Source organism: Talaromyces proteolyticus (genome assembly GCF_021365285.1).
Source record: "Talaromyces proteolyticus strain PMI_201 chromosome Unknown BGW36scaffold_6, whole genome shotgun sequence".
Taxonomy (NCBI): Eukaryota; Fungi; Ascomycota; class Eurotiomycetes; order Eurotiales; family Trichocomaceae; genus Talaromyces; species Talaromyces proteolyticus.
This window is the reverse complement of record NW_025764282.1, coordinates 2,502,799-2,528,333: the sequence shown is the minus strand read 5'-3', so window position 1 is coordinate 2,528,333 and position 25,535 is coordinate 2,502,799. Positions and strand designations below refer to the sequence as shown.

Genomic DNA, 25,535 nt, shown 5'->3' with positions numbered 1-25,535 from the left:
GTAGACGGAATGGAAAACAACTGCCTTGCAGATCTTGGCCGATTACCAGTGCAATGTGAAATTCCTGTACTTTAAGGACCGAAATTCATATCGAGGACGCTCCCACTATTCTGATGGGGATGGAGGAATATTTTCACAACCCGACTCTTCCCATAGATTGGAGTTGAGCACCATATCCAATGAATGAAATACCGCGATAGACTAGTGATGAGCGCCGGTCACTGGTACTACTTTTGTTGGAAATGAATCCAAGCTCGATAAGCTAGGGATGGAGATAATAATGCCTACGTTAGGGGTTCCTTGGTGAAACTCTCTTTGAACTATGGAAAATACTAGTCCTAGTGTCGATGAAAAGTACAATTTGACATTCGTATAGATAACCTATATCCGTGAAAATACGCATCTACACCAGCCGCAATAAAATATACACGGAACTTTTTAACTTGAATACCTACTGAGTGTACTGTCCAACGTATCAATACCCCTTTGTAATCTATCTACTACATGCCTAAGATATTCAAGGTCGTTCCGGTCGTTTCCAAGAAAGGGTATGTCGAAACGTTCCTTGGCTTTTTCAATAGCTTCCCGTAAGTCTGGCAGGATGTTGTTGGCTCTGAACATCATATGGCATAGCTGCGTAAAATGCACCGTACTCTAGCTGCCGGGGGTAAACGGGGAGACACCCAGCATTCTGCTCACTTGTGAAGGAGTAACAAGGAATCGACTGAAAGGACGCATGATAGGTCGGGAAGCCGCTGCTGGTTGAGTAGAGGTCGTCAGCATGCGCTTGCGGAGGGGAACTTGTGGTTTCGGTATGGGAAATCTGCGATATCAAAGGTTTGGGATGGAGCAGTAGCCCCTTGTAACCCAAATCGATGCTCTCTGGAGGCGTTGGGATCGGCCTAGGAGCCACCCAGGTGTAGGTGCTATTTCCATGCTAGACCAAAGGATTAGATATGAGCTGGGGCAGATTGTATCTTTCATGCGGGTACGTACCTGGCAGGACGATGTCATGGGGTACTCAACGGCGTTCCACTCAACGACGGTCGACGCTGGCAACATGCTGAGCGAACTAGATGTCGGATAATTCAGGTGGCAAGCGAGAGGCTGCTGGCTGGTCGCGGCTGCCGCATTGAGTGCTGGCTCTCTCAATCGCCTCAGCGTCTTGTAGTTACGACTCCCCTTGGGTTTTCCAATGCGTGTCGCAAAGCTATAATGGCAGCTATTGTGGTGCCTTTCGCAGTACATGCATGGTGTTCCTCCTTTGCAGCGCACCTTGGCCTTACGGCATGCGTCACAAGCTGATCGAAGCTTGGGCATCTGAGTGTTAGCCATCGCGAGTAACCTCAGCAGTCAGTCTGGTATATCTGCGAATTGACTTTTCAACAAACCTCTGGCTGTCCATGGAGACTTTAAAGTAAGGCCCATAATTTTATTTATAAGCTCATCGAGCGAAATCTAATCAATTCTAGCCTAATCCCGGTGGCTGAGTACGGTGCTTTGCTTCGTTCCACACCGTTATCAGTGAACGACCCAACTTTTAAAACGAAGGGATCCACGTTTTTCATTTCCCGTCTCGCGAAGGGATCCCCGCAACCAATTTTACAGCTCCTAGTGTTGGCACCTATCTTCGGCCAATTACCGGCGTAATGGCCTGTCAGCAAAACCACGCCATTGTTACCAGACAAGAGTCGGAGTGTAGGGCGTAAAGTATGGCCATTTTTATTGTCTCAACACAAAATTATATATAAGCCACGGTTCAAAATCTAGTATACTGATTAAAATTAACATAAATACAATGTGATTTATTCTATTTCTATATATCCTTCTGAATATTAATATGTAGCTAATTATTTTCTTTCATAATTTTGTTGAGATTAAGAGAAAATTAAATGGCCTTTTTTTAGTGTTAGATAAAGCGCCTCGTCGGCGAGGTGGGATTTAATAACCCTCGCACATCCAGAAGATCATTTTGATGCAACGTTATTTTCCACTCCGAGGCTCCCTGTTGAATCTCGTCCATCCCGCCCTTATGCGAAACAATATAATTTTACAAAAGGCAACTAGAGATGCGAAATCAAAGTACGCAGCGAGAGCTGCCTCTAGGGTGCTGATAATCACGCCAGAGTTGAATAGATCATCTAGAAGCTATCTTATAGTCAGAATATCTATATCCTTGAACGATTCTTGGAACTTGCACTCACATAAAATACGCAGACACCTCCCTCGCGGATAGTCCTGTAGTGAAGAGCTAACTTTGGCAAGACTGGGTGAGAAAAACGATCAGGCTAGTAATACTTCTCTAGTTCTAGGTTCCTAGATCAATAGAACCAATCAGGGCTAGTACCGATAGTGAAACTAATCGCGGTGCTGGGGACCAGTACTCAGGCTGCACGCCTTTGTGACTGTCGCTTGAGGAAGCTAAGTCCTGCCAAGTCGATCGCGCCAATATAGAGACACCTATACTCCGTACACGTGTCGCCCGAGACATACAGGAGCCGACGTCGTGGCTGATGTCGGCCGGGGAATAGCATCTTGGATATCGGTTCTTGCCCTGATTCCCGAAACTATTACTACACACGGCACTGATCAGCGAATCTGAAGTGGAGACTTCGGACAGTACATAGCACGGAGTACCTAGACATTATTCTAGTTGGCGTAACGCCACAAAACTTAATGCAACGAGCTCGGCCTCAGCAGGGGCTTTTGGCTTCAAATGGATACTCGGCTTATGCGGCTTCGGGGTGGGAGCTGGGGGTAATAGTCAGTTCCTCAATCTTGAATTTTGGGAATGAGGGATTTTTCTCATTGCTAGAAACCGGTTCTGGGACTCGTGATACCAAGTGTGGGATTACAACCTTATGGTCTTTTGAAAGTCGCTTCTCAAAATAGTTCAACTTACCCGTCTGCCACAAACTTGTTTGACGGCGCCTTAAAATGACAAGTCTCCCTATGCTTCGATCCAGTCTAATGATGTTCACCAGATGTGCAAAGCATAATCTGCTCCCCGGACTTATGAAATGGGCACTTTGACGCGCTACTGAAACGGGAATTGCCGTACTTTTTGAGGGAAAATAGAATTTATCTATTTCATGACATCATGATCATGAATTTACCATCAATCGGGCTTTCCATGCTTGACCCTTTAGTCAGAATGTATGGTATATCAGCGACTATTCGATACAACACCGAGGCCTACTCCAGAGGCCTATATTTATCAGATGACAAATTACTGAGAGAAGGATGGCTGTTTATGGCGAAATAGAGTGCGGTCGATGTCAAGCCCTATCCTGGAGTGACGATTCATAAGTGGTTTTTTAACAACATTCATTCAGAGAAAGCTCATGTGTCAAGCCTCCCTAATTTATTGAAGCCTGATTTCCAGATGAGACATACCAATACGAAACTATTCGCATAATTAGACTACACAAATAAACTTAAGAATAACAATCTGCATTGTGCTGATGCTTATTGTCGAAATCCATCCATAGAGTAATAAAGGAGCGGTGTAGTATTATTTTGAATTCACCACGATTGTAAGATTGTGAATTTCCACCACATGGACTTGGTTGATTCTGAAACGCCGTCCGAAATCATCGCCTTCCTATTCGGGAAATTTTAACTATCACCCCTTTGTATTTGAGTTGCCTCTGGTTCGCTTCATCTAAACAAGCTTCACATCACCCTCATCGACTCTAAAGTCAAAATTGTCTAAGGCCACCACCTCGCTCTCATTAAACTGACGAGATTGTTTGATGTAATTAGTCCAGCCGCGGTACATTCGAAGACGAGACGAAATAATCGTGCCAGGCACTCCGCTGAGCTGATAGAGGTTGACAAATGGCATTAGTTGAACGGGCTTCAAACCTCTGTGATCGGAGAATAGCTTACTGCTAACATTGTCATCGCCACCAGAAATTGCGATTGATCCGGGCCTATGCCGTCAGCTAAAGGCATGCAGAATTGCTTGTCTCCATTCGATGAGCTTAAGCACGAGAACCACGCTTGAATAGCAACTGGGTCGTACTCGACGAATGGTTTCTGGCGCATCAAGACGGATGCCAAATAGATGGAATAAATCAAGATGATGACGACGATCACGGTAGGATGCCACTGCATCTGGACAATATTTTTAACTCGCATGGAAGCTTGTTTCATTTCGACCATATACTGTCGTTGCAATAATGTTAAGGAGCCTTGAATATCTGTTCTACAGAGGTTTCTGTCCTGTAGTAAAGACTTGACCACAATATAGCTGCAGTACGTCATCGTAATGAGTTGTAAGAACAGTGCAGAGACACTGATTGCTAATACAGGTACCCAAAGAGTCTCTCGATCATGGTTAGGTAGCAAGTAGCAAATCTTGCCATATTCATAAGCTAAGCCCGTCATAGTAAGAGCAATTGCAACGAATGCGACTGAGCCGACAAATATTACCGTCAAGGAGATAATTCGGAATAGCCTCCCAGGTTTAACCTCCCAGCAGACGAAGATATGGAGGGCGACTGATCGAAAGAAGCCTAGGCACCATAGATTAGCCTATTTGGTAGAATACAGAGGATGAACTTACAGCTGATGAGTAAGATGAAACATCCCAAGAGAAGCAAGCTCATACTAGGCCCACAGAAAGAGTCGGAACTTATGTCGCCTGGGGTGATCGGGTCTTGACAGTATTTTTGTGATGAAGAAAACGTCATAAGCCATGCCAACTAGCAAGGAGTCAATTAGAAGGGATTTCTTGTGCCTTGGAGGTCGCTTACATTGATGATGATAATGGCAAGTATTGGAATAGTGGTGAGGTAGTGACGGTCAGTCGTTTCCTTCGGAAGCACCATAAAGGTGATAAGCAGCAGGATCATAAATGGCATAACTCCAAGCGCACACCAGGCAAGTAGATGCTTGCTGTCAACTAGATCTGAATGAAGAAATGGATATTAGTTTTGGCTTCCTTCGCACTCTACCAACTGGATCTTCCCACCTGTCATGCGGGGGTAGCGCCAATCACTAATTGGGCAAGGCAAACAACAGGAAGAATTTCCTATAGTCTGGCAGAAACGTGCCAGTGAAGCTGTAGTGACTTAACAATTCTAGCTTACTTTGAAGCTTGGCTGTGAGACACTAACCGCGATTATTATTGGGATAAAGAGACTCGTCAAGAAGGGGTGTGGGACATTTCTGAGCCATTGGAACTTTGGCACCGTACTTTCGATGCCTTGGGCAAAGTTTTTTGCTGTTAACTAGGAAGCCTGTTACGAGATATAAATACACACTCTTTGACAATGCCGATAGAACCAAGAATTTCGATGAAAATGAACAAACCACTTTCTCCGAAAAGATTGACCTTGCAATACCGGAGACCCATCATCCAGAAAATGGGCTCTATTAGTCCTACCAAAAAAAGGAGATAGTCTGGAGTGACTTCTGCCGGTGTGATGTGTGATCACCTGTACGAAAATCACAAACTTAATCGTATCCGAGTACTCCGTACGTGATAGAACTCGGGCCCATGATGGGCGACGATCCTTGGTCAATCCTTAACCTTTACTTTTCTGATGAAACATGTGAAATTTGGTGCTGCGTACCACTCCAAACTTTGACGCATTGAAAACCAATTAATTTCAAAATTTCCAATCCATTGCCTTCTTCATTAGCCATACCTAAGTCTTCCTGGCGATTTCGATGGGTTGTCTAAAGGGCATGGTTCCTCGGTGAATGATCGGATTCTGTAGAACCCAAAACTTATTTTCGAGACCAATTCAAACAGAGCTATCCCTGTAAAGTCAATTTGCTCCAGCAGGGCTATTCATTGAAAATTCATTTTTTCGACACACCCTTTGTGTATCGCAAGTACTTCATGCACGGGGAACAGTCAGTGGGAGGTGTGCTTAGCCATCAGGGTAGATGGTTGAACAATAGCAATCTAGTCAGCTGTAGTCTTCTAGCCAGAAATGGCAGAGCAGAATCAGCTTTTACCTTCGATACCCGACCTGATTAGTCGGTCTACTAGCCTCGCGGAATGATCAGAGTGGATATGCGCCGCAACTGGACTCCATACATGGATGGGACCTCAGTATATTTTGCGTAAACTGGTTTCCGTAGCTGGTAATTATTCAACCAAGTCAAACAACGCCATTATCTACTTTTACTTCTATTTATCTAAACATGAGAAAGAGCTAAGATGACTGGCCCCCTCCGGCTACCGGAACACGCCCGCATTATACCAGGGATACTTTAGTACGACTAGATCCGAGTTCAGGCAGATCATGCTTCCGGGCACTGATCGTCAGCATGCGATTGCGAAAGAGAACTTGTGGTTTCAGTGTGAGAAATCTTTCGCACTCGATCGGATAGTAACGGCCGGTGAAGAAAAATGGGTTACACTTATCGGTTTGAATTTGTGCTGTCGACACGACTCGCCAAAACCCCCTTCACCATCAGGACCGTCAAGCATTATGACTGCATCAAACAAGGGCCACGCTTCTTACATATGCTGTCCAGTCTGGACCCTTGAACGGGCCCATCACATGCATGAAAGCTAAAGGGGATGGAGAAAGCAGTCACATCGTGGACAAGGGTCACCGTGCGTACGAATCAGGCTGGCTGCGCCTTCACCTCCATTGTTTAGCACGCAGCGAGACGTGAAATGAAAAATATTAGTCGATTTTCTATAACCACAATATCCGCAGCTGGACAACGGAGTTGTTATGCTCGGTGTATCGGAGTCGAGGTTGTTGTGCACCATGCTCGCGCACAAACCCAACTCTCGTCCGGGGCACTCAATTAGGAAACTCGCGAGGCCCGAGGCTGGGACAATATTTACAGAAGGCTGAACTAAACCTTTTTGTGTGTACCTGGTTCTGTCCATATTTTTTACGATCATATCAGGTATCCTGCACCAGGTGACATGGTGGGCTAACCCGTCCAATTTATGGGGAGAAGGGAATTGTCGTCATCTCATGATCGAGCCAGTGATGATTCGAAGAGCTTTACAACAATTTTGATTATCACCGGACCGGGTTAGAGTGTATCGCTGTGAGCCATCACTTACTCGCTCAAGAAAGGACAGGACAGTTATGGCAGGAACAAACATCTGACGATCTATGGTCGACTTAATTTCCCGCGGTGATTTTATTTTTAGCCTGAGAAGGTTGCAGATTGACTATATTTGTTTAAGTTAAGCTGATACGATTGAAGATATCTACATTGATTGATTATGTCTGGCTTTTGATTTCGCATCTCTTCAACCCCTATTTCGAAATAACAAACGCGAGGACAGTAACTCGTCATCATCGCCACCTCGGTTAATTAATTACTTGTGTGGCCTAAAAGATGAACCAATAGTAGTGCTTTGATATCTGCGTCCCAATAGCTTGGGTTACTCCGGGTGGCGTGCTGCTCGAGCGACAGCTCCCGCTGTCAACATTGCGATAGAACCCAATTAGCGGGAGAGATGGAAAATTGAGAATTGAAAATGCTAGAAAAAAGAAAAAAAGGACACTCGGATCTACTGAATACGCTAATTGTGCCGCCCACCGCTAAGCTTCGATTGATGTATAGGGCATAACGCAGCTTTTCCAAGCTGCATTGGCTGAGGATCCCGGTCCTATCTACGGATTGATCGGTTCATTTCGCTCCCAAACCATCTTGAACAGGGATCCATGAAATTTGCAGCCTTTCGATTGGGCTATAGATAACCGAGAGAGTAGTCACCTATTCGGGAAATAGAAAGCAATAGATCCCAGGGCTAATGGTTAACAGTTACACATCGAACTAGGCCCTCTCGATAATAGGTCGATAGAGATGAAGACATGACCTCCCTTGTCAGAATACCAATGATGTCTTACATCACGATGTAGCATGCCACTGATGAGATAACCAGCCCTGATCAAACACTCACCCCGGGGATCGCATGAAGATAAAACGCAAATATTGGGACGTAGTCGGGGTGGAGACTAGAAAGCCACCATAACTGCTGCCCACCACCATCCAGACACATATATGACGCCACGCCCGACATTCGTTTCTTTTGGACATCATCTTTGGCGCTCTTATTGAAACTCAGGACGACCTCTGACTCAACCGACGGTAAAAATTCGCATAAAGAGTCTGTATTTTCTTAAGAACATTAACACCCTCGAAGGAGTTCACAATCCCCAAATGAACCAACAACCGCGTCGCTTTGCTTGCGATCGTTGCCGGAGGCAAAAGCTCCGTTGTGAGAGAGATATTCGGAGCCCGTTTTTCATGCCATGCAAGCGTTGCCGCAAAGCACGCACAGTGTGTACGATTCTCTCGGAAGGTCGCACCGTCAGTAAGAGGCCCAAAGAAAAAATTGTGGCTTCCCCCAAAGTTAGCAAAATGATCATAGACCCTAGACAGCCGCAAATAACAGCACTTGGCTTGGAACTGCCCGAGCAATCTCCTGAGGAAGTTGCAATCGTGTACCAGAACAAAATGAAGACTGGCGGACTGACTATACCAGTTTCATTGCAAATGGCTCTGGACAACTTACAACCCGAAGACTGTTCTTCAATGAATGGGAGCTCTATTGGTTATACGGTGCCCGTTTCCTCCCAGTTGGTCACGGCTCCCTCAATAGGAAGTGAGCGTGAATCCCAGATGCCGCTTCAATATGAAGATAGTAAACTTTCTCACTCATTGTTCCAAACTATACAATACAAGGCTCACATTTGTTATAGGGCCTCCTTGTTTAGATGATCAAGAACAGCATTGGGACGGAGAGGAATTGAGAAGACTGCTGGATATGAATGTTCATCTATTGAACTGCCAGCAGATAGTCTCCCAGAAGCTGATTATGCTGGACAAAATGTTTCCTACCATCGCGGTGAACAACCTAGAGACGGCCCTTCAAAGCCTCTTGGATTACTCACAACAATTTCTCGAGGTCGTGACGTTCTCTATTCTGAGAGAGATTACTTTTACAACAAATGGCGCCACATCCAGACCTGAAACAGTATTTGTTTCGCAAGCGTGGTTCGACATCCATATATCATTAGTACTGGCTATCATCAATTGCTATGCTTGCTTGATGGGGAGCTATCATTTAATCTTCTCATACCTTTTAAAAGAGCTAATAGCATGCTCACCTCAACCATCGCCGACCTTTCCAAATTTTACCTTTCCCACCCTTCTTACTGATGGCGAGCCCAGTCGTAAGTTACAGTTGCGATTAATTTTCAATAACGGCATTCGCATGCTAGCACGCCTGGAGGCGGGTTTGGGTCTACCAGAACAGTACTCAGTTGCCTGTTTGCCAGGGCAATCACGTCACCACGATGGGATTTTACGCAGCCCGTCTGCTATGGTCTTTCTGGACAACCTTACAAGCCAAGGATTCAGACTGTACGTTAATGGACCTGCAACGGGAAAGAAGTCGTCCAAAGAAATTGTGCAGGCTATACATCAATTTCTAGGCCCTGCAGCCTGACATACTTTCCATTGTATCTTTTTATTGTTTTAGTTCGCTGCATCTCATTCTGGAAAGACGGTCAAATAAAGGGAAGGGGGGGGGGGGAAAGACATTATTTGGTCTGACGTTCGGATTATGTATAATAATACGTGAATGTTAGGGTTAGGGTTATATTTGCTTACTGCTGCTCTCTAAGCAGCCCCACTTAGTATTCTATTATTCACATATGTATACTCTATATATATATTCTTATTAGATACTTATATAATAGCGTCTGCTATGACATTTATTGATTATAGTTTATCGATTCTTATGAAAATTAAAAGTATTATTAGAAAGCTAGATAGATCTAATTCATATAGAATAAGCTCTATCAGACTCCATGCAGCTAAAATCTTATTATAAAAACTGCAGACTGGCTAGATAATAGGCGGAAAAGAGCAATCTTGAGATATATACATAGATAGAAATAACTATTTCATAGATAATTAATCTTATTCAAGATTTAGATCTTTATTAGCTATAAATGCCATCTATACATCAGATCTTTTCGAATCTATTTATATTACAGATATCACATATTAACAATGGGCATTACACATTACATATGCTTGGAGAAGTTTTTATTTGTCTCTAAGAATGGCAGTAGATTTGACCCAGATTTATAATATTACCAACTCTAGGTGCTGTAAACCCACCACTCAAGCTTTCCCTGTTATGGAATTTCGAGATAGCGCTAGCTAAGTTTTGCGTTCTACCACAAAATTTGGAATAATCTGTCCAGATTAAAAATATTCCAGCTTTCTCGCTAGAGCGAACTGCGTGGGTTTCGTACCTAAGGGCTATCGCCAGATTAGGCAAGTAAAGAGCCAATCAGTGCCTATCAGGGCCCACCCTAGTCCCGAAAAGGATAATTATCAACCAATCATAGGTCTGTTACTCCGTCCAGCCAAACTCGTCAATAATAATAGCTCATTAAAGCCCAACTTTCAAGTTTGAACTAAAACCTATATCTTCTTTTTAACCCTACAAAATCGTCTGTATCTCACAAGTCTCCCATTCCAATTCATCGATTTTTGTTCCGCTGATCGCTACTCGACAGTCTCTCTACCACACCACAACTAAATAATTCACCTCACCTCCCGAATGAGACCGAAGAAATAGAATACATCAGAAAGACAAGACACGGAAATGTCATTGAACTGCAAGAATCGGGATACTGGCAACGATTTTGATGGAAATACAAGAGAAACTTCGGAGTCTGAAACATCCAATTATCCCTCAGGCCTAAAATTGATTTTCATCTTTGTGGCTCTCTGCTTGACGGTCTTCTTGGTCGCCTTGGTTTGTATATCAACAGTCCCTGCGCCTCCTTGGACCACTTGATGATATCAAAACTGGCTAATGAGCGAAAATACGAACAGGATCAAACAATTATAGCTACCGCCATCCCAACCATCACCTCTCAATTCCATAGCGTGGAAGATATTGGATGGTGGGGTAGTGCTTTTCTGCTCACGACTTGTAGCTTCCAACTCTTCTTCGGCAAGCTTTACTCTCTATTATCCATCAAGTGGACTTTCATTGGTGCCGTCTTAATCTTCGAAATCGGTTCGGCTATTTGCGGCGCCAGCCCCAATTCCGTTGTCCTTATCGTTGGTCGAGCTGTTGCTGGTATTGGAGGCGCAGGCATCTTTTCTGGAGCACTGATAATCATCGCGAAATCAGTACCCCTTTCGAAGCGACCAGCCTTTGCAGGAGTTATAGGAGCTGTGTGGGGCATAGCGAGTGTAGTTAGCCCTTTATTAGGAGGCGCGTTTACAAGTGAGGTCTTCTTGCCTAGAACTATCGTGTCACAATGTGTTACGTCTAATTATCCTAGGTCATGTCTCTTGGCGCTGGTGCTTCTACAGTACGATACTTCTAGCTTCTGGTGAACTCGAGCTAACAATTTCCAGTCAATCTCCCTATCGGTGCCCTAGCCCTCCCGTTCATCATTGTTTTCCTCCCCTCACAAGGTCCACAAATGCAACCGAAACAAAAAGGCTGGGCTATCTTAAGCCAGTTCGATCCCGTTGGAACAATTCTATTCGTGGCAAGCATCATTTGTCTTTTGATCGCACTCCAATGGGGGGGCACCCAGTATCAGTGGAGTGACAGCCGCATGATTGCTCTGCTGACTGTCTTCAGTGTACTTCTTGTCGCTTGGGTCGTAGTGCAATGGCGACGAGGTGACCATGCTACGGTACCGCTCCGGATCTTACGGCAACGCACAGTTGCATGCTCAACCTTTTATATCTTCCTAGGAAGTGCTTCATTTGTTCTGCTCATTTACTATCTACCAATATGGTAAGCTCCGATATCCCATCGCTACCGCAAGTGTCAAATTGTTTAACATCGGCAATACAACAGGTTCCAGGCAATTAAAGGGGACTCTGCAGACCAGTCGGGAATTCATAGCCTACCAACGGTGTTGAGTGTTGGTAAGTACATCGTGTCCACGCCACTGAATCACAGAGCAACTAACAAGATTATCAGTGGTATTTGCCATCTCAGGTGGATTTAGCGTTACTTTTGTGGGATATTACACCCCATTCATGATAGCAGGGTCGATGATAATGGCGATCGGTGCGGGTTTACTTCTCTTGTTTAGAGTGCACACTTCCCTCGTCATGTGGTACGTAAATTTCAAATGGCGCCTGATACTGCCCTATTGCTAATGTATTTTAGGCTGGGGTTCCAAATTGTTTTCGGTGCGGGGGCTGGGATGGGGCTTGAGCTTCCAAATATTGCTGTCCAGACAGTTCTTCCCGAGAAGGACGCCTCCATCGGGACATCATTGGTGGTGTTCGCTCGTTCTCTTGGGGGTGCTATTTTCGTCTCGGTGGGACAGAATATTTTCAGCAGTCGCATTGTCTCTGGTATCCAGGCTCGTGTTTCTGAGCTAGATACCTCTGTTCTCCTTCAGGCCGGAGCAACAGAGGTGCAAGAAACAGTGGAACAAGCTGGTTTGGGAGAAGCTGACGAAGTAGTCGCTTTAGTCCTGGAGATATACAACGAAGCCATCGTTCAGACCTTTGTACTCGCCTTAGCTTTGGCCTGTATGTCGATTCTGGGTGCAATTGGCGCTGAATGGCGAACAGTGAAACGCCTCCAGCAGAGGGACAGCACCGAGCAGAATGTTGGATGCGAGTGATTTTGGAGAACCAAAATTTGTGCATTTACGCGATAGCGAGCTCTCCCAAGGCCAACGTACGAAAGCGCCTATCAGTCACAATGTCGACTTGATTAGAAACTTAGTATGATAATAAAGAAGCTCTCCTCTCTAGTAAACAGTGGCTTGCCGAAACTTTTAGTTTAAAAAGATGTCAGAAAGACAGACTAATGCAGCATGTCTACATTAAAGAATTCCCAGAACCACGAATCTGAAGCTAACTCGCGGCTGAATGTTTGAACTTCCTTTACGGGATCCCTGTCTTGTAAAGAAGGGTGATCATGCTGAGATCCAAGATCGCTTACGAGCTTGGAGTGGCCGGGGCGCGTCTGGATTTGCTCATCTCTAGCGGCTAGTAGACTCTGTACTATATCCGCTCCGTTGGCAGCTCTTGGTACCGACGGCCCAGCACAGTATTCACTGCGAGTCTCCTGTTCTACTGAAGCTTCATCTAGCCCGAAAGTAGACTTTGATATGTGACCACGAAGCCACTCATTTAGTTGAGGCATTATTAGGAACGCCCTACTTAGGGAACTGCCTCCATCTTCCGCGTTGAGGTTCTTCGAAATGAGCAAGAGCCGCTCAACGTAAGCCTCCAGACGTAATTGGTCAACGGAGATGATTTGACCCAATGTGCCTAAGCACGCAGAAAGGGCCTTGTGCAGTTTCATCAGCAGGATTACCGCGTATATCACGCGGCCCGCATAAATATGTGGTGGCAGGGCAAGCATGTCGGATGTAGATAAGCCGATAAAGGTGTCCAGCAACCCTTGCGCAGCCATAATGATAGTTTGAATCATCGAAAAATATACCCTACTTGGAGCCTGTGCTTCGACAAACCTGGATGATTTGAGGGAATTTGCGGAAAAGGGTGCCTTGAATTCATCAATGTTGTGATTGATATGCAAGGCTAGCTCGTGCGCATATAGTGAACTGACGAGTCTCCCGAATTCGATGAGAGCTGATACAATCAATCATCCAAGACTGTGAAAACTTAGACTTCGAGACACATACATTTTTCGAGTAGATTATGTTGACTAAGATGCAGTCCTTCAACCCGATTTTGTAGACCTTCGATATTGCTAAGCGTATTGGGCTCCAATAAAGTCACCGATCTGCTGGGATCACTCAAGAACATTTCTTTATCCGCAACGTGACAAAAATGCTCCGTCGTCAGAAGTTCGCCAAGGAAGGCGTCGGTGGCAGATAACCTGGACTGCTTCAAATTGTCAATGTACTCCTCGAATCGTGGAGTCCACATTATGGGATTTGGACGTCGCATTATCAAGGAAAGACTATGTGACTGTCAGTCATGGAGTCCGTAATAAGGTGAATCAGTGAAGGCGTTCGACGTACCTTGCACATAAGAGAAAACAGCCCAGCCAGGCTCGCTGTGCCTCTGCTCTGTTCCACATGTCATCAATCCTATCAGCAGACTTTGATTCTTCAATTCGGTCCAGCCCAAGATCTATGCCTATAGACAAAGCCAGAGAGGCAAGTTGATTCTGATTCGTCCGTGCGTAATTCTCTGGTGCCCTGTACCAGAACGATACAACAAGCAGTGACTGAATAAGCTCAAGTGACTTCTCTCCTTTGAAGATGGCAATATCTGTCAGGAAGTTTCTTGCTTCGAATGCAAATTGTCTCTGTTGATCAAGAGTACAGAACCCAGCGGATGCGACACTCAGTATCGACATGAATAGCAGCGGCTTGGTCTTTCGCACATGTCTTGCTGCTATGCCGGGTGGGAATACAACAACAGGACATGCCGTAACATATTTGTCAGTGTACCGGTGGAAGATTTGTTCGGCTATCCTTGGACAGAAGTAAATGTCGACCATATAGTCCAGCCTGCGTCCCCAAGAAGGGCTTGGCCGGGAATGAACTGTCTTCATTGATTAACGAGGGGATGAAAAAGGAAAAGAGTTGCAGAAAAGACAGCGTTGCGGCAGAATCCATTGTACTATAGACTCACATTTGCCAGGATCATCAGAGCACGTCAGGATGGCTTCAGGCGATTTCGTTTTGAGGCCGAGTTTGCTTTCATGCGTCTTCGATGCTACTTCGCTGGTCGCTGCATTCCGTATTCCAGGGTCTCGGCTACTATCCCAGTCTAATATTAGATCTTATAATATTGCTAAAGGGATTGGGATACACCTGTTGCTGCAGCGAAATCTTTGGTCTCTGGTGGGACCTAATAGATCATGGGCCCTCTCGAACTCGGGGAATTCATGCTGTACATATTCATTGTTTTGCATAGATGGTGGCCGAGGGATAGCAGCAGCTATAGGAACCGTGGTGGTGCGTTGGCCACTTTTGCTCAGCTTAAATTTAGAGAAAGCCATTGTGGGCTTATGAGGTCATTGAATGTTGTACTGCTGCCCGGTGCCGTCACCGTGAGTAGGTTCGAAAATACGAGGTACAGCAGAAAGTCTGTCGGAATATTTGGCACTAAGCACATTGGGAAAGGATTAAAAACACCCAAAATTACGATCAATAACGCCAAAACGCCATGCCAAAAATCGACATTACTCAATTTTCAATACCTTACCCCTGATGACAAATATTAGTGTAAATTCGCATATAAATACGTCTAGATAGATGAGTTCTTTGCAACTCGGGCTTGTATCTCAATCCAATCGAATTTTGGCACTAGACTCAATTTGTTCTAACGCGTAAAAAGTCCGACAAAAGTAGGGAATGGTCATGTCAGGGTGGGTCTCTGACATGACACAAATTTTTGTCAGGCTTGACAAAATTTTCAAGGGCTTGACGTCAATCCATTTTTATTAACAAATTACAGAGGGAGCTATACTGTTTTCAGTAATAACATATTCTCAAATATTTCATATGACTTAATTATTATTAAATCTAGCTAATAAATGATGATCTTTATTAACTAAGTTATTGCCAAGAAATATTATAAATTTCTATTGGTTTATTTTAAAAATTAGTCAATAATATTGCTTTATTTATACCCACTTTACCCCACTATAAATTTCACAAAAATTGTCAGATTTGACAATGACAAGCCTTGTCATGTCACGTTTGACAATGACAAAGCTGGTCAGGCTTTTGACCAGTCCCTAGACAAAAGTAGGGAGTGGTATTGTCAGGACCCACTTCTGACATGACAAGATTTTTTGTCAGGTTTGACAAATTTTTAGGAGTCTAACACAGACTCCATTTTATTAATAAATTACTAAAGGTAAAAAGTATTTTTAAGAAAATATAAAAATTTTTAAATTCTTTATAAAATAATTTTAAACTCATCTATTCCATATATAAATACTAAAAATATATTAAATCTAATAAAGAAATAGATACTAATTTATTTTTATTATATTTTTAAATAATTTAATTTTTAGATATAGCGTTGTAATACTATATTAATAAACTATATAATTAGGATTAATAAGGCTTCCTTTAATAAATTAATAAATTCACTTAAATTATTCAAAATTTGAGATATTTCATCTTAAATAGTAAAAAGCTTATCTTTTTTAACAAATTATATAGCTTTTTTTTTATCTTTTAATATTTTTTTTAGTGATTATATATTCAAATAGATAAATATAACTATATTAATATTATCTATACTTATATAATTTCTGAATAGTATTAACTGTCAATTTTAAACTAAAAAAATATGTTTTAAAGATATAAAGATAACAATTATATAAAAAATATATAAAGCGAAATTAGCTAATTCAAAGAAAAACTAACTAATTAATTTCTATATAAATTTATTGTGAGGCCTGGCAGCAGCAAGAGCGCTGCAGGCTCACAGAGGCTTATAAGCGTGCCAACCCTGGAATTGGGCAATAGCCCAATTACCTCAGTATTACTTTTTGACATTTAGAGGTTGGCAGTGCTAAGGAGCCTTACAGTGTAATTGGGCCATTAGGGACGTTAGAGGCCCCTGATTTGATTCCCGCAGGTGTAGAACTACGCGACAGAGTTATTAAAGCCTAATCTTACTCGGCAAGTCTGACACTCCTGTCCTCTATAAAAGACGGTTCCAAAGAGTCTTTTAAGTATAAGCTTATAAGGCCTTTAGTCCCCAGGAAGCTCCGAAGCGTGGTTCACTTTGTGGAAGCAGTCCCTAGAAAGCGTGCAAAGCAGCGCCCCTAGAGAGAGGCGCCCCTTAAGAGAAGGGCCTTTTAAAGAGGGTAGAATGTGAGGCCTGGCAGCAGCAAGAGCGCTACAGGCTCACAGAGGCTTATAAGCGTGCCAATCCTGGGATTGGGCAATAGCCCAATTACCTCAGTATTACTTTTTGGCATTTAGAGGTTGGCAGTGCTAAGGAGCTGTCAAAAAGTTGTCAACAACTCGTCTCAAGATCGGAGATCTTAGAGGATATTCTGCTAACACAAGATAAAAGAGTCGTATAAGATCAATACCGGAGGGCTATCTATCAAGAATGATAGTAATAGTAAGAAGATTGTTGAATACTAAATAGTAATATGCTATTTGAGATGAAGATAAAAGACGATCAACTAGATATATAATGGTAAACGAGTGTCTATATATATTAATTAGAATATATCCATGAGTATGCCCCTTTAGAGCCCTTGATACGGAATATCATATCGAAGGGTATGATCATGTCGTATCCTAGCTCTGATGGGTCACGTGCTGGGTGTATGCTGGAATAAGGTAACAATATATAATACTCGTATTGCTGCATCAATAGCTGTGGCTAGACAGAAAGCGTAGCCGTTTTCAGCATTGTTCCCACAATACGAAATTGTACTCAATAACAATTTCGTTCATTAAATCTTATTGGGTGCTTATGTAATAGCGTCCGCTAACGTAATCCACCCCCGAACCGCCACTACCCCCAAACCGCCACTTCCACCCGAAAACATAATCTATAGCGATTTCAAATCTCAATTTCTAACCCAAAATAATAATTATATACAAAAAATTAATTACTAGTACGATTAGGGCATTAAGGTCTTCTATACCCAAGAATACCACACTCACTACACTGAAATTAGCGGCGTACACGCACCTAAGAGACTAGAAGCTCAGGCTCAACCAGAACAGTAGTAGCACTTTAAGATACCTCAATCTGACTTTGGATAAGCACCTAAGCTTCCTCTCTAGTAAGGCCTTGTTCGTAAGATATCTGCTTTTTAGACCATTGACGTTTTTGCTTCTCTTTCTCATATGCAGCCCATAAATCATGAGCTTCTTTTCATACAATTAGAAGCTCATTTATACTTATTTCATAAGCCCTAGACATCCGATCAATTGCTTGATCAATAGCTTCTAATAAGCTTGATTTGCGCTGGTTAATTCGCCTTTTAATTGTACTTAATTAACGCTTGAATTGACGAGGATTTTGAGGTATTTGTAAGCAAAATGATTATGAATTGCTTGATCGACTTGGAGGAGGAGTTAGAATCTTTAATTGGATAATAAACTATTGATAGACTCGATCTGGATCAAATAACACTAATCCAGTTGCTATAAAACTATTCCGAATAGTCTCAGCTTTATATACCATCATACGCGCCTTTAGAAATACAGTAAAAAAGTCAATTTTGTCAATATAGTTAAATCCAAGCCTCATCCATTATTCAACAAGCTATCCATATTGCCGTTTTAAAACAGCAAAACAGCCGACATCAAAAGGTTGCAAGAGATGAGAAGAATGCAAAGGCATACAGATTGGAATAATATTATTCTCAGTGCATGTACGGTCAAATTCAGCAGTTAAATGACTTCCATGACCATCAAGAATAAGCATTCAATATCTTCCCATTACACAGCCATTCGTACGAGGAATGAAGTGATTAATGAGCCAATCCATACCAAGCTTATTTGTTGTCCATCCATTATCACTAATACCGATTTTCCAACCATCTGGAAGAGTCTCAAACCAGACTTCTTGTAAGTATTTTATTACTTTAAAAATCACATATGGAGGTAGAACCCATCCAGTAGAATTAACTATTTCAATTGCAGTCACCCATTCTCAATTACCAGGCTGTAATAGATATGGTCTACTATATCAATCACTTCCAGTTATGACTTTTGCAGTGGCACAGAGCCCCATAGCAAAGCCAGTCTCATCAAAGTTGTAGATATCTTCCTATAAGATGCCATATTCTAATATAGCCTCTCATACGCGGTCAAAATGCTCTTGGATTATCTTTCAATCTTCGCATTTAGCACGTTCGTAGTTATATCTTCATGAAAATCACGATTTAATCTCTGAACGGCATTGAACTAGTTTATATACCCAGTTTATTCCAACTTATTGATTTCCATACTGTGAAAGAAAATAATTAGCCATTTCTTATACAAGAAATGGCCGGGGAAATAATCCTCGCTTATCTAGATTCAATATCCATTTAACAAGCGATTCCTCCTCAGATTCAGTCAATTTATGCCCATTAGCGCGTATTTAAGATCTTTATTGGGTGCCATTTAGTCGATCTCGGAGAATTGTTCGAGGAACATTATAAATCTTTGCAGCTCGTCCAATATTAGGAATTCTTTTATTTTTTAAATCGGAAATGGCTAATAAGATTCGACCTTCTTGTTCCTCAGAATTTTTATAGTTTTTATTGCGAATTGGTGGCATATTAACGCGTTGAATTATATAGAATTGTTATGGGACGCGTTTTTGGGTGGAAGTGGCGGTTCGGGGGTAGTGGCGGTTCGGGGGTGGATTACGTTATAGCATTCATTGGCTGTGACTTATCGATTCTTGTGACAGGAGCCTTACATTTATTAGAATTTTAAAGAATAAGATTATTCTTAATTTATCTATATCTTCTAAAACACTTTTAAATTAGATTTATATTACCAATAACTAATCTAAAAAAATTCATCTGCATTGATTTGATATTAAATAAATTATAATACTATCTAATAAAGATTTTTAAAATAATAGCGCTATATAATATAAAGAACTTTTTCTTATAAATAAAATGCTATTTCTTTATCTTTTATAAAAAGATTTAAATAGTATACTGTTTAGTATAAATCTTATATCTAATAATGTATTCAATTATATTATTTTAATTCTATATAATTACTTATCTTACTACTAAATGATATTATCTTTTTAAAGCTATTAAAATGATTTATAATTTAGAATCATCTTAGAAAAATAAAACCAACATGTGATATTACTAATTTAAAAGAAATTATATATTTATAAATTAGCTTTAAAATTTAAAGTAATTAACTAATCTTATCTTAAAAATCTATAGAATATAGAATTGTCTTTATCTTACCCTTATAATAATTATCTTATATATATTGGATAAGCATTTTTTTATTATTTTTAAAGCTTAATAATATATAATATTAAGTATCTTAATAAATAATTATTAAATTTAATAAAATATATTCTTATCTATATTTCTATAATTAGATTTAATACAAAATTGTAAGCTATAATAATACAATATTAAAATAATTTATAATTATTTAAACATTTTTAAAGATTTAACTAATAGTGAATAATATAAAAATATTTTTTATTAAAAATTATAATTTATATAAATCATATTTTAATAAAAAGATATTCTTAATATTATTTTTTAAAACTAAAATTATTTATAAAGAGTACATTATATTACAAATATCAGTTATAATTAAATTAATTTATAAAAAATCACTATTAATAAGATTATAAAGCTATTCAAATTAATAAAAATTAATAATATATTTTTAACAAGAATAAATACTTATTTTTTAAATAATTTAATCTATTAAATTCTTTACTATTATAGCTTTATCCTCTATATTATATAAAATAATAAAATATAAGCATTCTAAGTCTAATATTAAAATATTTATAATATAGTATTTTCTATTATTTTTATTCTCATTAATTGTGATATTGGTGGATTTCCCCTGTGGTGCCTAAGGCAGCCACTAGTTAGTTAGTCTTAGTCCTTCTATATAATAGGAACTCCAATTAACTAATTCTTCTTCTATATAATCCTGTACCAAATAGTAGCATATCTAGATTTTATCCAGAAATCTCTTAAAGTTAAGTATGGTATTTCTAATATAAAGAAGCACTGTTTAATCATTTCTTTATATATTGTTAAAGTCTTCTAGTTATTGAAAAGAAATAATTTAATCAATCACTATATAATTTATAAATATTATATTGATCTTTATTCTTTTAGTATTAATCTATAATATCCATTTACTAATTATAAGACGATTTTATTAGATCATAGAAATATTAGATATAAAGAATTTAAATTTATAATCTATTAATTGATATTATATATAGTAAGTAAACTACTATTATATAATATAATTCTCTTTTATTAATAATTGCTAATCTCTTAATATTAAAGAATAGACAGTTTTAACTAAGAAAGAAGCTTGTTTAAGTTAGAGATTTCTATCTATTGATAATAGAGTTTTTATTTATTCTTTTATAAACTATAATTATGTTAAGCTTCTATCTTTATGCTTTTTACACTATTATAGAAAATCTTTTTTTATATTTCTTTAATCTTAATATTATTAATCATTTTAATTTCATTATATATCATTATTAGGATTTCTTAAAATAAGAAATTAAGAATCTTTCTCTATTATTAATCTTAGAAATTCTAAGAATATTTTTAAGAAATAGATTAATAACTATTAAAAGCTTTAATTATTTAATAGATTAGATACTTAATAAAAGTATATTTAATAAAGCTACTAAAGAATTCCTAATAATCATTAAAATTATTATAGTTTACAGCTATTATATAGTTTAAACTTAAGAATAGATAATCTTTAATAATTATTAACATCCTTTTAAACCTCTAGAGAAACCCATTACACAATCTAAATATATAATATCTATATTATTCTCTTATCTTAAGCCTTTTACTTCTAATATTTTTATATATCTAACATTAATTCAGAATACTTTAATATATTCAATATAGATTCAAGATATTCCTTTTATTCTATTAAAAGAATAAGCTAAATTATTAAATTTTCCATTTATTACCACTTCACTTTCTATAGTTAACCAGTTAGCAGTAAGAAGAGTATAGATTAAAGCATCTATATCTTTATCTATATCATTATTAGTAAATATATTTTTTCCAGAAATTCTAAACTATATATCTCAGTTACCAAAGCTATTAAAAGATCTTTTTATCATTTTTATTCTAAATATTCTATTACTAATCTATTTATTAAATCTATTCTTATTAAATCCTTTATTAGATATTAAGGATATTTCTAACATAAAGATAAAGAAATCTCCAGTCATGAATATTAATATACAGAATACAGCTTTCTCCTTAGAATAAAATACAGCTTCTAAAAATATTACTATAGAAATTCTATCCAAATAGACTATAGAATAGGTTAATCTATTATAGATTATTCTAATATAGATAGATAAAATCATTAATATTCTTCAGAACTATAAAAACTACATTAAGGAACTCATCAGAAATTAATCAATATTAGAAAAAGTTATAAAGTCTCATTCTACTAATAATAATAATAACTTCTTTATTAATAAAGACCTAGCTAGAGAACATAATAATAGACAGTATCATAAGAATTTGAATAATAATAAAGATAATAGAATACTCAATATACTATAAAAGTAAGATAAGTTAAGCTACTTCTATTCAGATTTATAAAATAAAGATTATACTAATATAAACATTGTTATCACAATAGGATATTCTATCTATTACTAAGATATTAATATATTTTGCTTTACTATATATAATATTATTTATATAAAAAATAAAGAGAAAGTCTATTATCATCTTTATATTTCTTTTTATAGATTAGCTATAGAATAATATATAATAAAATTTATTAATTTTAAAAAAAAAGCTTTTTAGAATATTTCTATTAAGATAGATTAGATTTCTTTTCTTATATAGTAATTCTAGTTTAATCTAGTCAAAGCTATAGTAGACTTAGAAAATCTATAATATAGAAAAGTAAATATTAGAAAAGATAAGACTTTAATAATTTATATTTAAAATATTATCTAAATAGTAAATACTATAGAAATTATTATAAAATAGAGCTAGCTTCTATTAATCTAAAATTATTTAAATCTAGACTATAAGAAAGACATTCTAAAGTCTATATAAAAAACTTAGTTATCAGAATGAATAAATACTATAAAAGAGCATTATACTATATAATAAAAAATTAAGAAAAATATAAAAAAAGATAAATCTATCTTTAATAGATATTTAAATTTTCTTAAAAGCATACATTATTATAATAAATATAATCATTATAATTATTTTAATCAATGAAGCTATAATTATTAAAAGAATTAATATAATGATAAAAAAGATAATCATTAAAGTTAGAATATATTTAAAAGATTTAATAATAAAGAAAATCCTAAATAATATAAAAAAAAAATTAAAATTAATTAAAATATAATAAAGACATTAAATATAAGAAGATTCTTAAAGAATTAAGAAACTATAAAAATAAAAACTATAGATTATTAAAATATAACTTAAAAATATACTATATTAATACTAATAACAAAAATAATAATCAAAATAAAAAAAAATTTCTTTTAATATTCTTATCAACTCTTCTAGTAAAGAATCTAATAATTCTGCTGATAAATATTATATAAATATTTAAGCAATAGTATTATATCTTTATAATATAGCTTTTATATCTAATAATACACTATATGATCATAGAGAATCCTGCTCTATAGTAATATAGCCCCCATCTGCATTCTTAGTAATAAATAGCCATCGTATTGTTCACTCCATAGCAATGTATCTACAGAATATTTCTCTTAAATACATATTCAGAGGCTAACATTACACTAAATTGTTAATCTTTATTAGAAATTCCTTAAAAATAGTTAATATCTACATCGATTCAGGCTTTATAATCACTATGGTTGACAAAGATTTTCTAGCTTAAATATTGTCTAACACTTAAAGTATTAATATTAGATCTCTTTCTATTAAGGGAATTAGCGCTAACCCAGATACACCAAAAAGCATCATTAGATTCGACATCAATATCCCAGTAATTGTTAAGAAAAAAAAGATTATTATTACTATAACTATTAAAGTCTATATTATAATCAGACTTTTCATCTATATATTAATTAAGATTAACATATTTAGACCTAATAAGATTAATCTTCTACTCATAACTGTAAATCTCAGTATAACCATAGGCTGCTATAAGGATATAGAAGCCTTAATAAAGATTATTATAAAATTATCTAAAATCACTCTATAAGCAATTCATATCAAACAATGATTAATGATATTAACTAAAATAATAGTTTATATTTCTATTTACTTTATATATAAATATTTTTCTAAGAATTAGAATTTTCTATTCTAATTATTATTCTTAGAAATTTGTTTTTTCTTTTATATAACTGATTATGGATTATTTTAGATTTAAATAATGAACACCTTCTAGAGTAATATTATTATTTCTAGCTAATTATATTTTAGGAAACTCTAAGATTTAGATAATATAGAATGTTTTTATATTAGATCTACTAAAAATTATGATTTAGCTGATATTATATGAACTATCAATATCTTTTTAAAAAGTTCTTAGAGATAGCTAAGACTGGATATAATAAAATAATTCTATCTAATAGGATTACTATCTATAGCCTTAAGGATACAATTGCTGCTTTTAAGAAGCTTCTTTTTAGATATAATGTTTAAAGAGATTATAGATTTATAAATATCTTAGAAAATCAGTGAATGCGAATTTCTATAAAGTAAGAATAAAAAAATTATATAAAATAAAATAATACTGTTTACAGTCAGAGCTTAAAGAATCATAAAGTTATAAATAGAATCTATAGTGATATATATAATATTAAATGAATAGAATAACTGCTAAAATATTTATTAATTATATATTCTATCTTTATAATATAGTAATATATCACATAAAGAGTAGAATTAGAATCTTTATATAAGGATTCTAACTTAGATTTATCTATAAAATCAAAGGATATTGCAGTCTACCATAAAAAATAATTAAATATTAATAAAAGAGATATCTAGATAATTAAACTAAAAAACTATATAGTCATAGATCTATAGAATCTCAATAGAGAAGTTATTAAAAACTACTATCTAATATCTAGATAGAAAGATATTTTGAATATAATTACTAGAAAGTCTTTTATCTTAATCTTTAATATTATATTATTCTTTTTTTAATAGAAAGTCTATAAAGATAATAGAAAGCATCTTTATATAATATCTTATTATAGATAGAAAAAATATATAGTTATATTTATAGATTTTATCAATAGTTTTACCTATATTTAAAGAATTATAAATAATCTTCTTCAGGATGTTTATAAATTCTATCACATTTATATTAATAACATCATTATTATATTATAAATTATGAAAGAATATCTAGAATATATTAGGATTTTTTTTAATATTATTAATAATTATAATATTGTACTAAATTTAATAAAAATATTTATAGATTTCTTATCAGTTATACTATTTAGCTGCTATATTAATAGCTTAAGACTAAGCACTCCACAGAAAAGAGTCACAGCTATTATAGAAATTCTATTTTCTATCATTATAGCGAAGCTAGAAAAATAGATTGATCTAATTAATTAATTTAAATATTATATCCTAATGTTTATAAAATAATGGATTCTCTTTAAATAATAAAAACAAATCTTTTAAAAGATTCTTTAAAGATTAATAAGATAAAAAAGACTTTTATAGTAAAGATATAATTAAAACTAGATCTAAAAATATAAGCAATATTTAAGAAAATCTAATAATACTTTCTAAATATTTTCTTTCTATATTATTATAACCTAAAATCTTAGCTATATATAGATTTTAATATATTAAAAGAAGATATTAGTCTTATTCTTTA

The 25,535-nt window shown here is 36.8% G+C and overlaps 5 protein-coding genes across 5 annotated transcripts; 2 read left to right on the top strand and 3 right to left on the bottom strand.

Annotated features, from left to right (window-relative positions):
* Window positions 1-574: 574 nt before the first annotated feature.
* Window positions 575-1,335, bottom strand: BGW36DRAFT_359761 (uncharacterized protein; the record flags this gene model as incomplete). The annotated part of the gene is made up of 2 exons (XM_046214110.1): window positions 575-937; window positions 997-1,335. 2 exons carry the CDS (start codon window positions 1,333-1,335, stop codon window positions 575-577), a joined length of 702 nt encoding a protein of 233 aa, XP_046072694.1.
* Window positions 1,336-4,218: 2,883 nt separating this feature from the next.
* Window positions 4,219-5,172, bottom strand: BGW36DRAFT_272295 (uncharacterized protein; the record flags this gene model as incomplete). The annotated part of the gene is made up of 4 exons (XM_046210155.1): window positions 4,219-4,520; window positions 4,571-4,709; window positions 4,761-4,915; window positions 5,124-5,172. Coding segments are annotated over 4 exons (645 nt in total), but the record flags the coding sequence as incomplete, so codon positions are not given.
* A 3,186-nt stretch (window positions 5,173-8,358) lies between these two features.
* BGW36DRAFT_407885 (uncharacterized protein) lies at window positions 8,359-9,448 on the top strand (the record flags this gene model as incomplete). The annotated part of the gene is made up of 2 exons (XM_046219064.1): window positions 8,359-8,641; window positions 8,700-9,448. 2 exons carry the CDS (start codon window positions 8,359-8,361, stop codon window positions 9,446-9,448), a joined length of 1,032 nt encoding a protein of 343 aa, XP_046072692.1.
* Window positions 9,449-10,460: 1,012 nt separating this feature from the next.
* Window positions 10,461-12,626, top strand: BGW36DRAFT_450795 (MFS transporter; the record flags this gene model as incomplete). The annotated part of the gene is made up of 8 exons (XM_046221813.1): window positions 10,461-10,774; window positions 10,855-11,254; window positions 11,313-11,342; window positions 11,389-11,779; window positions 11,843-11,913; window positions 11,969-12,107; window positions 12,161-12,438; window positions 12,472-12,626. Exons 1-8 carry the CDS (start codon window positions 10,622-10,624, stop codon window positions 12,624-12,626), a joined length of 1,617 nt encoding a protein of 538 aa, XP_046072691.1. The 5' UTR covers window positions 10,461-10,621.
* Window positions 12,627-12,718: 92 nt separating this feature from the next.
* On the bottom strand, window positions 12,719-14,693 carry BGW36DRAFT_177599 (uncharacterized protein). The gene is made up of 3 exons (XM_046209695.1): window positions 14,001-14,693; window positions 13,659-13,939; window positions 12,719-13,605 (listed from the first exon to the last, which is right to left on the bottom strand). The coding sequence occupies exons 1-3, from the start codon at window positions 14,537-14,539 to the stop codon at window positions 12,812-12,814; spliced, it is 1,614 nt and encodes a 537-aa protein (XP_046072690.1). The 5' UTR covers window positions 14,540-14,693; the 3' UTR covers window positions 12,719-12,811.
* Window positions 14,694-25,535: the final 10,842 nt, after the last annotated feature.